This window comes from Balaenoptera musculus, chromosome X (genome assembly GCF_009873245.2).
Source record: "Balaenoptera musculus isolate JJ_BM4_2016_0621 chromosome X, mBalMus1.pri.v3, whole genome shotgun sequence".
Lineage (NCBI taxonomy): Eukaryota > Metazoa > Chordata > Mammalia > Artiodactyla > Balaenopteridae > Balaenoptera > Balaenoptera musculus.
In genome coordinates, this window is record NC_045806.1 from 17953771 (window position 1) to 17970670 (window position 16900).

Here is a 16900-nt window from a genome sequence, read left to right on the forward strand (position 1 = left end):
TTATTTATGAGAGAAAAAGGTTAGATGCAGGACAACCAGTTTTATTAGCAAATACCAAAAAGGTCACCTACAAAAGTTTAAAAAAGCCTTTTCACCTTTTAAAAAAGATAAAATACAGTTTGCAATGCCCTGTGGCTTTATTGCTCCAAGACCTTAACTTTTTTTTTAGAATCAGACCTTCCAGGTTTCATCAGAAAAGTCAGAATTGAGGAAAAAATATAAACATTTGGGCAGGGAACTATGTTTATTGCACCCATGATGAATTTTAGCCCCCATTTTAGAAGACTGGGTATTTGAATTTGGAGGAAAGGAAAAGAATTAAAGGGAGGGAAAAATACAGAAATTGATAGACTCCTTTGCAAGTTCCTCTTTTCAAAGGAAATACCCAGAGATTGGGGCTTTTTGTTTGAATCCACAAGTAATTTCACGTGCTTATTACCTGCGTTCCCACTGGGGTTCATCACTCATCAGAAGCTGTACTACATACATCCAGCTAGATTGAATAAAAGCTTCAGAGTGAAAACTTAGCAAGCTACCGACTGTTGCTGAACCAAGAGCATCTGAGAGGTCCCCCCTCCCCCTACACACACACACACACACACACACACACACACACACACACACACACACACACACACGAAGACACACGCAGTCAATCAATAAACTAGATGCTAAACTCAGCATCTTCAAGTACCTGGGCCAGGCACTTAGATTCGGCTGGAGGGAAGTGAGGGTCAGTGTGTTTCGTGGCTGATTGAGCAAGACAACCAAAGAAATGTATGTACTACATGATGACTCCTTGACCCACATCCATTTGTGCCCTCCTTGTCCTGGAAAGCTGGCCCTCGCCTTGCCTCTGCCCTCCTCTAGTCAGGATGTTGGAGGAGAAAGATGGTGCTGAGCTCTGCCAGCTCAGTTTTCCTCACCTCCTCCATTTCCGGAGTACATTCTTTTCTTCTGGGGGGTTGCCCAGCTCCTGGCCGAAAGGCTCCCATTGGGATATTGATATTTGCCTAAAAGAGAAAACAGGGAAGATTTAGCTTAAGGAAAGTAAGAAATTGCAGTGACACTCTGAGATGGTAATCATTGTGAGGCAAAACAAATCTGAAAAGTACGTCTTTAAAGCTTTTTACCTCAAGAAAATTGCTATAATGACAGTACAAAAATATGCCAAGGAAAATTTGACTTCCATTTATTCCAGATTTCTTGTACTCATCCTTAGGTCTGTGCAGTGATTTCACAGTTCCCTATTGGCTGGAAGAATTGGAAGACAGTTTGTTCTGGCTGTTGCCCTCCTGTGGTGCCTAATATTTTCCACTCTCTGGGATGAGGAAAGAACACATAATGATAGGAAAGGAGGCAATGGCATTTGCAGAAACCATCCCACATCTTAGCCCCCCTTCAGCTTCCTTCATATTTACCACGGTAGGGGGGCAATCACGCCTCCTAAACCACCTCCTCCTTCCCATCATGTCCTATGGCTATTCTAGCACTTCCTTAGGTCTCTGTAATTTGACACTCTTTTACTTTCTCCCCGACACACCACTGTGTGGGTCAGTGCGTAAGGAGAGTGCTGGAAAGTCAAGTTCATTGGTATCACAGTTCATAGATTTTTGTCCTTTATTAAGATGCAATACCAGTTTCTCCCCACAGTAAACATAAAATACCTTCTAGAAAACATGAAATATGCTAGACATTAAATTATGTAAGGAAAATACCGACATAGTAATTCAAACTTGGGAAAGAGAATATGTAAATTTGAATTTTGTCCATACTTCATCTGTTATCAAAAGGCAAGAATGTTTAATGCAGACCAAAAACATCTTCACCCAGGAGTATCACTCACATAAAACAAGCATTAAAACTTTTTTTTAAGGCAGAATGTATTTTTTTCCACTTGAGATAAAGTATTGCCTTATGAGTAGTTGGATATGTGGACTTGAAAAGTTGAAATTGCGCTCTGATGTTATGAATGAAAATGATGCCTGAGCAAAGGGAGCAAAATATTTTGTTACCTTATGACTCAGTTTGGGCAGTTTTGGTACCACACCAAACAAAATCATTGGGAAGTGTGGTATTTGGAACTGCCTGATATGAGCTCTGTTGCCAGGGGAATGTTTAACTCAAGACACAGGAAGTATCCCGTGTCCGTGTTCATGCAACATGGTGGATCTGTGTTCTGCTCCGTAGAACAGGAAGTGACTTTTCCCACATAGGGCTTTAAAACTTTCTTCCCTACTAGAATAATGATGATCCCACAGAAAGGAAACAGATCCAAAGTGTTTGCGGTGGGTATCAAGAGAGGTACATCACCATTCCTAGGGCCAGCAAGCCAAGAAGTATTTGGGGTCAGTATGTATCATATATGCTAAAATATAAGTGCAGCACAATTTTAGAGGGAAGCATTTTGGAAAAACTAGGGCTGAGCCTTCTATGCTATTCCTCTGTTTAATGGAAATATCAGGTGGCCTAGAGTGGGGGGAGGAGGAGGTATAAGACAAGGGGGGAAACATGTCTTCTATGGTGGCAAATATGGTAGCATACTTCATGAAGTCCAAGATGCACCTCTTTTAATATCTCTGAAATCAGAGCGTGTCTTACAGTCAATGGTATCTTAAATTTTTAATGGGCACAGTTGTTTTGTTTCTTAGGACATAAAATACTGGTATTTTACAATTGACAGTGTCTTAGATAGGATGAAATATCATTAGGGTCCTGAAATAAGATCAAAACAATGTAAGTAAGACTCACTGAAGATGATGTATATTGAACCAATAACTATTTCCATTACTACAGTTTGGATGAAAGAGGGGAAAAGTTGATATTGGGACTATTTGGAAGACAGTTAACTGGCTAAAAGTTTAATTAGATCACCACTACCCTGACCCATTTATTAAGCATCTACAGAGGGCATCTTCCTAATGGGAAGTTCAAGTTAATGTATTGTTTCTGAAAGATATGATTGTTAAACTAACCCATTTAATCAAGTGTGTATGCTCTATGGTGGGTTGTAGTTTTCAGTAATGGAACATGTAAAAATCATCCAGGATGATGTATTCAGTAAAGCACATGCTATGGAAATACCACCTTTTCTTGCTCAGAGATTGATTTTAGCAATGCATGTAGCCTCTCCATGGTACCTGGGTGGCTATGGTAGAAAAGAGCCCAATGCTAGGAGTGGCTATAGATTCTCTGTACTTGAAAGAGTGACAACTGCTCTGGGTCTTGTCTTCCCCACTTGTTTAATGTGAATGTTAGGCTTCACTAATGGAACCCTTCTTGGCCATGGAACCCTTCTTTTAAGTAAAGTATTGTGAGAATATCTAAAATGCAAACTAGGTGGAGGTGGAGCTGCTCTGGCTAAGGTTGTAGGGAGCCCACACCCCATCTGCTTCCCCCAAGCCCTGGACCATGTGCAGTTCCAAGGAACTTGGGGGCCCAAATCTGACAACCATTGAAAGAGATCGCCCCTAAGTGAATGAGTATTGATGTGCATTTAAGATGTTCACTCTGCCCACTGTTAAGATGTCTGTAATATACTTTAAACTTCTTTAGCATAGACAGTGTGATATTTTATACACACAGGTTGGTTTAAACTACAACTGTAGGGAACACTGTTGCTCTCATTGGGAGTTCATCCTCCTGGGGGGGTTAGGTGGTAAACTATCACTAAGACCACATTCCCCAGATTGCTGCTCCAAATGTTTTCTGTTAGGTTTATCTCCACCAATAACCGAGGCTTTAATGTTTGCATAAATGGCAAAAAAATCAGTGAAATAATGGAATGACTATTAGAAATGGCTTCACTTGATGAAGTTGGAGGAGGTTAAGATATGTAGAGTGGTTAAAATATTTTGGAGACAATTCCCACCCTGCTGAACAGAGTGTAAGAATCTGATGCCTATAGCTTGCATCTTTAGAGACAGAGCTCAGAGGAGTGGTCCCTAAATGGGCCTGTCTCCAGTCATTGATAATGAGGATTTCTAGCTGGCTGCTGCCAACTAGGGGCAACAGAATCCCCACCTGCCTCCCATGAACCTTTTATGCAAACTGGCAGTCACTTGGAGCATTTAAAGGGACAAGAGCTGAGGCTTCATCAGGCTCACAGACAGACTGTATGGATGGTTTCCGCTTGTTTGCTAACAAATGCGTGTTTAACAAAGTGGCAGAGTTGGGTTGGGACTAACTTTCATCTTAACCTGGTGGTGAGGTTGTGGAACAGTAACTACCCCTCCCCACGTTCACCACAAACCACCCTTATCCACCCTAAAACCCCAAGATGCAGCTAGGTTGTCCTAACACCTTCATCCTCACAACAAACTTCTGAGGTGCAGACTATCATCTTCATTTTACTCATAAAGAAACTGAACCTCAAAGAGGTTAGGTGATTTTCTCAAGGCCACACAAACTTACACCTTGAGAATGGCCTTGGAAAAGGGGCACGCCAAATGGATAATTCTAGAATAGGCATCAAAAAAAGCCACATTTGAAAACTGAGCCATTAGCTCACTGGCCTGATGCTTTTTCATCTTTAAGGCATGACTCAAGAAACCCGGAACCTAAATGGTTTTTTTGACAGCAAATATTGACAGGATCCAGAGCAGCCTGTGAACGTGTCAAGTATCCAGTCATTAATGTACACCTTAAGGGAGTGTCAGAGGATTGCTTTGTAACTGATTAGAAACGATTCATTAATATAATTGTAGGGCGGTGATATTTGAGTGACAAATTATAGGCTAAATTAGAACCATAAGAAAAATTCCTTATAACTTGAATTTCATAGAAATGTGTAGACCTATAGCTCTCTGTTTTTGTTCCATCGGCCAGAGGATTGGTGTCATATTCTTGTCTCTTTCACTGACTTGCTGTTTGAACACAAACAAAATACTTTCTCAATGACTCGATTTTTCCATCTGCAAATTGAACATGGTATTCGCTACTCAAAATGGGTTTGGAATATGAGCTACGTTTTTATGAAAGAATAAACAAACAGAAATCAATGACCTGGAGTTGATATAAGGTTGGACTTCCTTCTCTATATAGATTCTGTGTAAGTGTAAAGGAAGCAGGCTTTTGTTTTTTCCTTTTGTAACACCTTCCCTTGCTTTTTTTCCCTCCTTGAGATTTATTCATCTTAGATATTTCTAAATATGCCCCTGACGTAGCAGATTCAGTGCATCACTTTCCCAAGCTATACGTACTTTGTTACATCCTCAAAGTTGGAATGGAAAAAATCTACTAGATCATCTTTTGCCAGAACAGGATACAGTTCCCTGATAATAGACCTATCTGATGTGAAATGAATACTGCACTTGATCTCACCAGGTGAAGAAAAGCAGAAAGAATTCCCTGTAAGTTAATTCCACGAGTCCCTTAATTATTTGTATTGTTCTCTTGCTTGGCTCCAGGCTTTGAGCCCGAGAATTCTGGAAACAGTATTCCCTCCACAGCCACTCCTGTGTGACTTACAGTGCAATGGCATCTTTCCCCAGTGGGCTGGATTCTGTAGCTGCTAGCCACTGGGTACTGACAATCCCACTCCACTTTGCTTTCCAGAGCCCTTGTTCTCTTATCTCCCCCTCCCTTTTCGTCCCCACTCTGTCTCTCCTTTTAGAGCTCAGGCTTTTGGAGTTTCCTCCCATTGCATATTTGTTTCAGATGACTCCCCACGGGTTCTATCTTTAGTTTTCCAAGGTCTCCAGCAGCTCCTGCCAGAATCTCTAGCCTCCCCCATGCCTTTCTCCCAGCCGCTCGAAGAGGAACCCCTATAGGGTTGCATTTTACAGTATTTCTTTCTGTGCTTTCCTATTCTTACAGTCCTGGTCCTTCTCTGAATGGAGCAGGATGTGGCATTTTGAGATTTCTAGCATCTTCACAGAAGACTCTCAGAAAGAGGGGTGTTTTCCCAATAGCTAATTTTAAAAGATTTCTTATTTGATATATTAGCCTAAATTAGGAAGACAGACAGACAGACACACAAACACACACACACACACACACACACACACACACACACACACCAACTAAAATATATCCCACCCATTTTAAAATAAAGCTCTGTATCGCTAGAATGCATAACTTCTTTGCCTTTAGGGATTCTTGAAATGTGAAATCGATTCAGAACACACAGAACTTTCCCACTCAATACAATTTTGAGAAACTCCCACTCAGCCACTGTTTTTCACCCATGATGTTTCATAGTGAAAGGTTGTTTTTTTTTTTTCCCCTCTGTTCTCAACACTTTTTGTTCTCTTCAATAATTTCCTGAGTGACTCAACTGTAGTCTTGTCATCCAGGGGAAAGTAGATTTCAATAATGTACCATACAGCTGTTAAGAGAATGTCTACAATCAGTTGAAGGCAGGTTATATTTCTGAAGTACTTGTGAATGTCAGCCTCAAAAAATGACATCCCTTAGTCAGTATATGTCACCAATATGGAGCCCTGGCAGAGCAGCAAAGATCACCAGCTGGAGGTAGCTCTAGAGTCAAACTGCTGCATTTCAAGTTCTGGCTACACTTCAAAGAAACCAGCAGTAGAAATCATAAACAATGTGTTATAGTGGTTTACCTAAGAAAGAAACAGTAGATCCAAGGTCAAAGGAAAAACATGTGACAAATGAAAGTTCATATTTTATCTTTCGCATTTAAATGCAATAGTAAAGGAAGGTATGTATCATCATTATTATTATTAGCTTTAATAAATGTATTTGATTAACTGACCAACCATGGGTGGTTGATAGTCTGTTCCTTTGTACCAAGGATTGTCATATACCTGAAATCTTTTTTAAACTGGAAATCCTAGATGGAATTAGAGTCCCTAACAACTGTCTGTAAATATTTTTGTCGGGCTGTTTTCTTCTTCCACGGAGCCCTTATGCCCTGAGCAATGGAGAGTGGAAGAGCAATGGTAACAGGTGGGGAAGGGAAAGAAGTACTAAAACTCAGGGCATCAAGATATTCTGTTCTACGCGTGGATTGGGTGACAATGGAAACTTCCCATGGTAGGAAGCCACACACTAACTAATGATGCAAGGCTCATATAATCATTCCTCTAAAATGAATGATAAAGGAGTTAGTTTTAGTTTCACAAGCAGCTTGATTAAGTCAATTAAGCAGAGAGGTGGGATTCCGTGGCCATGGTCATTTGTATTTCAAGACCATGTTTGTTACTGAGTCACTTTACTTTGTACTTTTCACTCCTAGCCGACTTACGTTTAAGGTGACTTTAATCAGTGTAAGCTATTAGCTGCTTCTGCTGAAATGCTGACCCCCTTTCTGAATGTCAGCTGAGGGCTTTAAAAGGGAGGACCCAGCATCCGTAAAATGGTAATTGTCCTTCAAGTAGCCTCGGTAGTTATGATTACACTTTAGGTGCTCTGCACCCACTCCTCCATCTTTACTCTCGGTGCCGGGGTGGAGATGGTAAGTAATGAGACTAGTCACTGTTGCAAAATGGTTCCAAACATGGGCTTTGGGATCAGGCAACTCGGGTTCAGTTCCTGACTCTCCTACTCACAGGCTGTGTGATCCTGGGTGAGTTTTTTTGCTTCTCCAAACCTTTCATTATAATCCATGGAAATCCCATTGCACTATGCCAAGTACATAGTAAACCCTGAAGAAACTGACTATTATTATCGTCCTAATAATAAACCTTAGAAGTTATTCTCAAGAAGTTCATGGACTATTAGAAGCTGGACAGAGGCTTACAGGTCATTTAATGCAACATCCCCGCCCCCTGCCCTTTGCAGCTCATGAGGACCGGGGGGTGAAGTCACGGAGCAGAGCTATGACTAGGGCACAGGACTCTTTTCCGTTCAACCATGAAACTCTCAGATCTCACGGGAAAGGACAAATAATACTCAGCTTACTTTGATCAATGGTGAAGAGAAAGGGCCAGTGACGACTCAGAGGACATTGGCTCTGGGTGGGCTGAGGCCCTGGGGAGGCCCATGGCAGTTGCCAAAGGGGGTGTGTTCAGGAAGAAGGGGAAGGACAGGCAGGTGCTGCCAGCGGTCAGTGTCACTTGGTCTCATTAGACTTACCAAACAGATCGCTGCTGGGATTAGATTTCCCGGCAGCTCTAGCTTTCCCCACCACCTGTCATGTCAAATTCTTTCATCTGAAGGGATCAGACCCACTGTGCCTAGTGTGCTGATGTTACCTTGGTTGCAACTCCATTCCCATCAACAGTGGGGTTTAACAAGCAGCCTACAGAGCACAGAACTGGGGTCAGCAAACTACGGCCCATGGGCCACATCCAACCTGCCACCTGTTTTTGTGAATAAACTTTCATTGGCACACAGCCACACCCATTCATGTATGTATTGCCTATGGCTGCTTTTGTGCTGTAACAGTAGAGCTGAATAGTGCAGCAGAGGCCCAGTGATCTGTAAATCTTAAAGTATTGATTACTATCTGGTCCTTTACAGAAAAGGTGGGCCAACGTCTGATCTAGAGCCTTATCAGCTGCTTAGGAGACAAAGGCCCTCTCCAGACTATGGAAGAATCAGCTGACTCCTTCAGGATATTTTTATGTCCCTGAAATAAATGAGATTTCACTAATACAACTGAAAAGTAATGCAGACTTAGATAGAATCCCCTTACAATTCAAAGGCCATCTCTTCTTCAGTGTGGATGTGAAAGACAACTGTCCATCTCCTCTGAGAGTGGGTCTGATTCTGGCCTCCCGCTTATTCTGGGGCAGGGAGGAGATGGAAGCAGCTGAAGAGAAAACAAGGCCATTCCATGCATTACTTGGATAATTAGAAGAGCCATCTCTTAAGGACTTTGTGTGCTATAAACTAGGCACTTGCCATACATTATTTTGTGTATTCATTATAACAATCCTGTTAAGTAGTATGATTGTCCTCATTTTACAGAAGGGTAAACTAAGGGTGAACTAAGGTCACAGAGTTAGTGAATGGCCAGGTAGAGATATATAACCATTTGGCCCCATGTTGTCTGGTGTACATAGGTGCAGTAATTCAACTACCTATGCCTGACTGTTAGAAATATGGTTGACAGAGGCTTAAATTTGCTCAATCCAGACAAAATAGAGATCTAAGTCATTACTTCTAGAAGTTTGCACTGCAAAATACTATCCTACAAGATACTCATTTAAAAGATCCAACATGTTTAGAAAAGATTGTCTACATCACCGCCTTCTTGGAAATATATGAAGCCATTAGCAAGTTATGGACTCTGAGAAATCCTGCAGTAAAGATCCTATTCAACTTTGCTTAATGTTGTGTTCCCAAACACTTTAGCATGGAACCCTTTAACTAACAACATCCCATGCAACTGCTATTCCAGGAGACGCACTTTGGGAACTGTTGAACCACATGATTACGATGATGATGATTGATAATAATGGCTAATATTTATTGAGCAATTACAATGAGCCAGGAACTGGCCTGAGCACTTACAAGTATTGATTCATTTAACCCTCGCAGCAACCCTATGAGCTCACATGTTATTAATTCCCCACTTGACAGATGAGGAAACCGAGGCACAAAGAGGATAAAACAACTTGCCCAAAGTCGCATAGCTAGTGAGTCCTGGAGACCATGAGCTCCTCAAACTCAAGGATCAGGTTTCAGTTCATCTTTGCATAGCCAACACTTAGTATGGTGCCTGGAACAAAGTATGCACCCAGAATGTGACAGTTGAACTGAATTGGAAATGACATCCTAATAAAAAGAAGTGACTAGAGTGTGTTGAATGGAACATTTAAGATCTTTAGTATTTATACAACAAGGGCACTCCTTCATCAGCTGGGGTTTCTATTTGTTCCACACAAGACCATAGCCTAGGTAATGTTCCTACTACAAAGCATTTTGTATAGAGTAACCATTTTCATATTTTATTTAATAGACCCTACATTTAATGCAGAAATGATAGGAAAATATCAGATAGTGCAGATCCTATTTAGCCACAAGAAATAGTATTTCATTTGAAGGTGCATTAAATTAGGCTTTCTGTCTGGCATAAAATATATTGAGAGAGGCAATACCACATCCATAAGGAAGCACTGCCTTTGTTGGTAGAGTAGATGGATTTTTTTTAGATGCAGTATAATAGCAGCTATTGAGAACAGTCAATAGCAGCTTTTTAAATATTACAGACCTAAAAATATATCAAGGTCAAAATTAATAGATAAAATACAGGTGAATTTTCAGTGTAGATTTGAGGGAGGCCAGGAAGCACTAAGGAGGAAAAATCAACACGCTTTCAGCTATAAAAGGAAGAGAATAAAAGGCAGCCTGAGAGAATATGTTTTTGTGTCCTGCAAAATAAAAAGGAAATTTTATGTTTAGCACTTTGAGAGCTTCAAATGCAGTGATTAAATGGTATTATTTTTTGTCACTTTAACACAGAGCATTCCAGAATGATAAGTATTATAGTAACAATGTGACCCTTAATGAGGGCTTACTGTGCTGTTTTAAGCATCTTATACGTGTAGCCCTAGGAGGTGAGTACTGTCCCCATTTTACAGATGTGGAAACAGAGGCAGAGAAGTAAAGTAGGTAAAGTAGTGTTCCCGTGATCCCACACCAGTACAAAATGGATTAAGGATTCAAACTCCACTAATCTGGCTTCACAGCCCATGCCACTAACAGCTGTACACACTGGGTAAAAGAGAAGGTTCAAAGGCTCAAGGATGCTCACAGACCTGGGAGGCAAAATGAATTCTACCAATGTCAGGGTACGTACATCAGAAACTCACTAGGTGGACACCAGAGGGCCAAACATGGCAATGCAGAGTTGAATCCTTGCCAATAGGCCCTTCCTTGGTGGTTTGTTCTGTAACAGGTTTCCAGAGGTTGTTATATATCTTACCACTTAAGAACCCCATCCATTTAAGGCTATGCATTAGTCATGACGGGTAAAGATATGTCCCTCCACCCACTTCCACCACCGGTGTGTGCTAGGATTCCTCACCCCACAATCTGACCACATGCATGTCCCTTCAAAATACAGTCAATTGCTTATGAGTAGGTGTATGTATGATGGTGCATCAGACCCCAAGTATTCAGAAACTACCATATGCTGTGCAGTATTCAGGAAAGCCCAGGGAAAAAAAGTTTTAAAGTTCCTTTAGAGAAAGTACAGATGGCTCCATCTTGATGGAAAGGAAAGATGGAATTTTACAATAAAGCATTGTGCCCGCCGTCTCAGTATGGGAGCCACTTGAGAGCTAAACACCAAGCTCTTAAGAGAAATAACAAATTTAGTATTGAGTCAAAACAAATACTAAAATTTTCTCCGTAATTGTATTTGTGTTCCAAAATGCCTGCTTCCCCCTCCCCTTATTGTGGGTAACACTTAAGTCAGATGAAACAACCAAAGAATTTGTTTGTTGAGAGGGCATGAGGAGGCATAATAGCATACGGACCTTAAAAGATAAATACCCAAGCCTTGGAAAGAACACTTGACAAGAAAAGGATGTTATTTAAAGAAAGATGTATTCTAAACAGATGAGTCAACAAACTCAATTGGATATAAAAATGGAAATTGAATTTTTAAATTCCGATCGATGAGCATATCAAAAACTTACACATCAAAAAGCATATCAAAAAACATACACACTGCATTTTTGTAGAAGACCATTTAATTCTCATTTATAAACTTTGACTCTCTTAAAAAAATAGCTTCTCCCTTCTCAGTTGTACATTACCAGCCTTATATCCTTCCTTAATTGTACCTTACACAAGTCTTTCTTTTCTTTTTGAAGTGAATCATCAGTTGGGGTGAACAGTCACATAAAGTCTGATTTATTAAGCAAACAGACTGGAAGTTGCTGATGTTAAAACACAAATATGTCTACTTACCTGGATGGCTCTGACATTGGAAACTGGCTGTTTCGACATATCGACAAGGTCTTATCCCTAAAAAAACAGGTAAGAAACTGTTAGAGGTGGCGGCATTCAGATTCTCAATCATGATAAATTTGAATTTAACTCATGATTCAACTGGGCAGTCACCCCTTTCACTGGCCGTATATTCTTTCAGTCTCAGTTTCCGGTTACTTACAGACTCTCTTTCCTAATGCCTCAGGGAGAGGGAACACTAGAGCGCTGGATAAATCATTCAGAAGGAGAAATGCTGAGACGCCTCGCCCCTGATGCTCATGATAGGCAATCAGAAACTTAAAAGGCGCTATCATCTCCTTCCCTGCCCTCTTGCCCCCCTGCCAAGAACAGCAAAACAAAGAGGTTGTGGGAATAAAACACCTTTCTTTGGGGCCTCAGAAGCTTTCTGCTTGAAACTGAACTTTTGATCTGAACCGAGTTGTTGCCAGGGCTGCACATCAGTCCGTCGGGACCGCCTCGCCTCCATCAAACACCCAAAGAGAAATGGCCCGTACCGCGTTCTTACTACTGCGATGCTCCCTGCTCGCTGTGCATGTGTCTGTTCTGCACAGAGACCTGGGGGACATGGGCCGCGTCTCCCTGCTCTGTGCGTCCAGAGCCTGGGCTCTGTAAACCAGGCAACTGGCAGGCAAGCCTCACCTCTGTCTTCTTTTCTTTTAACGAATCAGTCTCAGAAGGCAAATAGGACTTATGTGACCATGTCAGATCCCTAAGAGGTAGCAGTACTTCCTTCCCAAAGGACCTTTGCTTTCTTTCAGTTTGTGAGACCTGACTTAGAGCCCAGGGACTAGTGGCCGAGGTTTACTGGGGCTCGGGGAGCAGGGAACAGCCCAGCTCTGTACAAGTGATGTTATAGCTTGGTCTATTAAGTGTCGACAGGACGGAGTGAAAAAGTTTGAAATTCAGTGAATTAAAAACACGCTGCTTTTTAAACCCAAACGATAAACTGGGTTGACTAGAGTTTCCTCAGTTGACTGGTGTAAGTGCGTGGGCTCACTGGTGAGTCAATGAGCACAGAGCGCCGTGTTGGCATCTGCCGCACGTCCGGTGTCCTCTGGACTACGTCAGTCAACATCTCTAGGCCCATTTCCTCTTCCTTAAGTTTCACCTGCTTCACAGGTTGTGGTACGAATCAAAATGACATAAGGTTCCTGAAAATGCCTTGCGAACTGTAAAGCATGATGCAAATATGTATTGTTTTATTGCCATTGCCCTTAGCTGGAGACTTTTTAGTTCTATACTGGTCTACAACTCTAAGTACAGAGTAAAAACTGCTGTAGTGATGCCCCACACACTTTAGAGATAAAATTTATGAACTGAGAACTCTGAAAAACTTCCTTTTTTTTTTTTCCTGAGGTCTTCAAAGTCTTAGGCTCTACTATATGAAGTTAAACAATTACATAATTTTTTTAAATCTCTGTAATTAGTATACTCAACTATATAGTCCTTGGAGTCACATACATGAGAACAATGGAATTTTGTTTTTAAAGTTTCACCTGAATGTTTTGGTAATATACAGATACAGCCTCCATGCATAAGGGTCTAGGTAAAATTATTTTCAATATGGTTAAAAAATTAGGGACTTACCTGGTGGCGCAGTGGTTAAGTATTTGTTTTTATTTTTATTTATTTATGGGTGTGTTGGGTCTTCATTTCTGTGCGAGGGCTTTCTCTAGTTGCGGCGAGCGGGGGCCACTCTTCATCGCGGTGCGCGGGCCTCTCACTATCGCGGCCTCTCTTGTTGCGGAGCACAGGCTCCAGACGCGCAGGCTCAGTAATTGTGGCTCACGGGCCCAGCTGCTCCGCAGCACGTGGGATCTTCCCGGACCAGGGCTCGAACCCGTGTGCCCTGCGTTGGCAGGCGGATTCTCAACCACTGCGCCACCAGGGAAGCCCGGCGCAGTGGTTAAGAATCCGCCTGCCTAACGCAGGGGACACGGGTTCGAGCCCTGGTCCGGGAAGATCCCACGTGCCGCGGAGCAACTAAGCCCGTGCGCCACAGCTACTGAGCCTGCACGCTAGAGCCCGCGAGCCACAACTACTGAGCCCACGTGCCACAACTACTGAAGCCCAGGCACCTGGAGCCCGTGCTCGGCAACAAGAGAAGCCTGCGCACCGCAACGAAGAGTAGCCCCCGCTCGCTGCAACTAGTGAAAGCCCGAGCACAGCAACAAAGACCCAATGCAGCCAAAAATAAATAAATTTATAAAAAAATAAATAAATTTATTTTTTAAAATATGGTTAAAAAATTAAAAAGCAATAACAAGTTGAACAATCAGGAATGCATTTTTGCTCTATGATATGTTTCAGATAGGTTGCTGTCTTTCCTGCAGTGTCAAAAAGTCAATGAAGGATTTTTAATTTTTGGATCTAGGACACACAGCTCAATTTCAAAAGGAAAAGCTTGGCAGTTTAATTTTTAATGTTTCTATTCCTCAAAAGCTATTAGAAGACATGCAAAGCAATAATTCTCACAGGACTTTAAATATCTCATCATATAGCATTCTCTGTATGTGTACAATTAAAGTTTAACTAATATCACTTGGGAACTTTAAAAAATTTATTGTATGTCAATTTGAGATGTGGGGATTAGGAATTTCTTTATGTTATTACAATAGCAAGTTGAAATGTGGAAAAAAATCAGGCAATGAATGATTGTGTTATTTATACCGCATTGATTTTTTTTTTAATTAGGCTGATTTTTTTTTTAATTAGGCTGATTTTGTTTTTTCGCTAAAGTCCTGGATTGCTTTGTATTTTGTGGACCTCTCAGCCTAGGGGATGGATATTCCTTGGGCCTTGTATAGCATTGGTATAATCTTATTTGCATACAAATTCCTTCTTAACATATACGTCAATCTGCGAGACAGACACCTCTAGGAAGTTGGTCAGATCCCAGCTCTCATTCCTTGCAAACAAGCTAGATAACGTTTGTGTAAATCATTTCTGCAGCCGTTCCTGCTGTCCTCATTATTCTCAGAGAAATCAGGGCAAAGCACACTGATGAATAAAAATAGACAGTGTTCCCTGGCTCTTTCCCTGGCCCTGCGTTCACCTCCATTAGGGATGCAAGGTGTAGAATGCACCTTCCTTCTGTATCTGCATGCCTCATCCCAGGACCAAAAAAGAAAGCTATGCCTTAGATGCACAACTCCACTCACACCGGGGCCACAGCTTTTCATCCAAAGAGGTACTCTTTAAAGCACTCTATTACTGTGTCTCCTGGTTCTGGCTACAATTTGAAAACATGGAAAGTTTTACCAGGCATATACTGACTTTTACAAAGCCTGTACTACAATGGAAATGCTTGCCGGCTTAGCACAGTTGAGTTTTCCTGGCAGTTCTGCAAGTCAGTGGGGATCTTTAATGGTCCGTATGCTGAGTCATGTACTATATACCTCTGCTGGTATTTGATTGGACAGCATCTAATATCTGACGTCTAAGTAAGACTCTTTCACTTACTAAAAATTTGTCAACATTAATATCGCTAATTTAATAAGCAGGGATTCAGAGGAAAATAAATCAATATATGGAGAGAGGGGGCTTCGTTTGTTCTTTTTAAAGGTCAATTAAGTGGCTACAGCTCAGTTTCACAGGGAATTATCTTCTGTCTGCTGCTAAAAATAATTCCCAAGAAGGGTGTAGAAAGATGTTCAGCTGTCCGAACTAAGTCTTTATTCAACTCTGCCTGAGATATGCCGAGAGGGAAGAGACACTCAGCATTGCCACGTATCAGAATCTGGTGCCCACATAGGGAGAGACAGGGCTGCTGCCCTCTACTCTGCTGGGTATGGGGAACACTGCGATCGAAGCGGGACTTTCTAAAAGATGGGTCTGGATTATTAATGGATCTATAGTTTGATAGAACTTTATCACTGAGGCCAAGCCTGGTGCTTAGGGAGAGGAGAAAAGCGTTTTAAACTTGTACTGTGTTAACAACTCTGGCAATAATTTGCATTTAGGTAAACCAAAGAGCTAGCATTATAGCTTTTCTCTGCCCCAAATTCTCCTGATTATTTCTGGGCTTACAGCCCGAATCAGTCTGCAGCTGACTGACTGTAATCCTGGCCATAAGAATCAAAATGATCTCATGTTCAGGGTCACAGTCATCATATCTGGACCGTGGAAATTTTCTTAATGTCCCTATCAATGAAAACTACTTTTAGTTCAATATTCTTTCAACCTCCCCACCCCCCCAACAATTTATAAAACAGAAGCAGCAACATCACCAATGAACAGTGAATTTACAAGGAAGCTACACCCACTGGTTACAAGCCTACAAAGTTATAAGTAGCCACTTCAAGTTGGGTAGCAAGGAAATTTCCTTCAGAAAGCCCAGTTGCCTGAGCTGGGTCCTCCTGCTTACCTGCTTTATGTACTTGCTTCCTGCCTGAGGAAAGTTCCAGGCAGCCAGGTGCAAGAATACAAAGCTCCTCAGTGAGTGGAAGGGACGCCCGGTGTCCTCTGAGCTGCGATCTCAGTTCCGATGCTTTTCATGCGGCTGAAATAGCTCAAGTGCTCCGTGCCTCACCCGGTATTGAGAGCTGCTCCTGGCTCGGGGCTGGAGGGGAACTCGGTTTAAGGATAAGTGTTAAAGAGAATTCCTGTCATAGCTCACAGTTGTTCTTCCTAAATATAGAGTTTGATACAAGCCATACGCTGCCTCCAAAAGGCTTGACCGTGCTGAAAGCAGGGCTCAAATGTCAGCCGGAAGGTGGCTCCGGAATCTTACTGCCTTCCTAATCTTCCAGAAGATGCTGGTTGTGTTTTCTCACAACTTCTGAGGGGGCACAGGAAAGTTTGAAAAGTAGGAAAAGTTTCTATCTTTAGCTTTATTACCCAGAGGTGAGAAGACCCAAAGTGTTCAATGAAAATTGGAGAGAGGCGGCATGGCACCACAGACAGTGTTTGAGTCCTCGCTTGGTCACTGAGGAGCTGAGAAGGTTACTTCATAATCAACACTCAGTCAGATTATGATGAACTACCAGACAGCATCCTTTTCATCGGTCAAAAATGGTCACAGATC

The 16900-nt window shown here is 41.8% G+C and overlaps 1 protein-coding gene across 3 annotated transcripts in view; it reads right to left on the reverse strand.

Annotated features, from left to right (window-relative positions):
* The window catches only part of SMPX (small muscle protein X-linked), a 52752-nt gene extending 36311 nt beyond the window's left edge, over window positions 1-16441 (reverse strand). For 2 of the 3 annotated variants that reach the window (XM_036841015.1, XM_036841016.1), the window contains exons 1-3: window positions 16241-16441; window positions 11833-11889; window positions 927-1013 (exon numbers count right to left, since the gene is read on the reverse strand). In XM_036841015.1, the coding sequence (XP_036696910.1) occupies window positions 927-1013; window positions 11833-11871 (126 nt within the window). In that variant the 5' untranslated portion in view covers window positions 11872-11889; window positions 16241-16441. The remainder of the gene's footprint in view (window positions 1-926; window positions 1014-11832; window positions 11890-16240) is intronic. The other variant, XM_036841014.1, reaches the window with a different exon arrangement.
* Window positions 16442-16900: the final 459 nt, after the last annotated feature.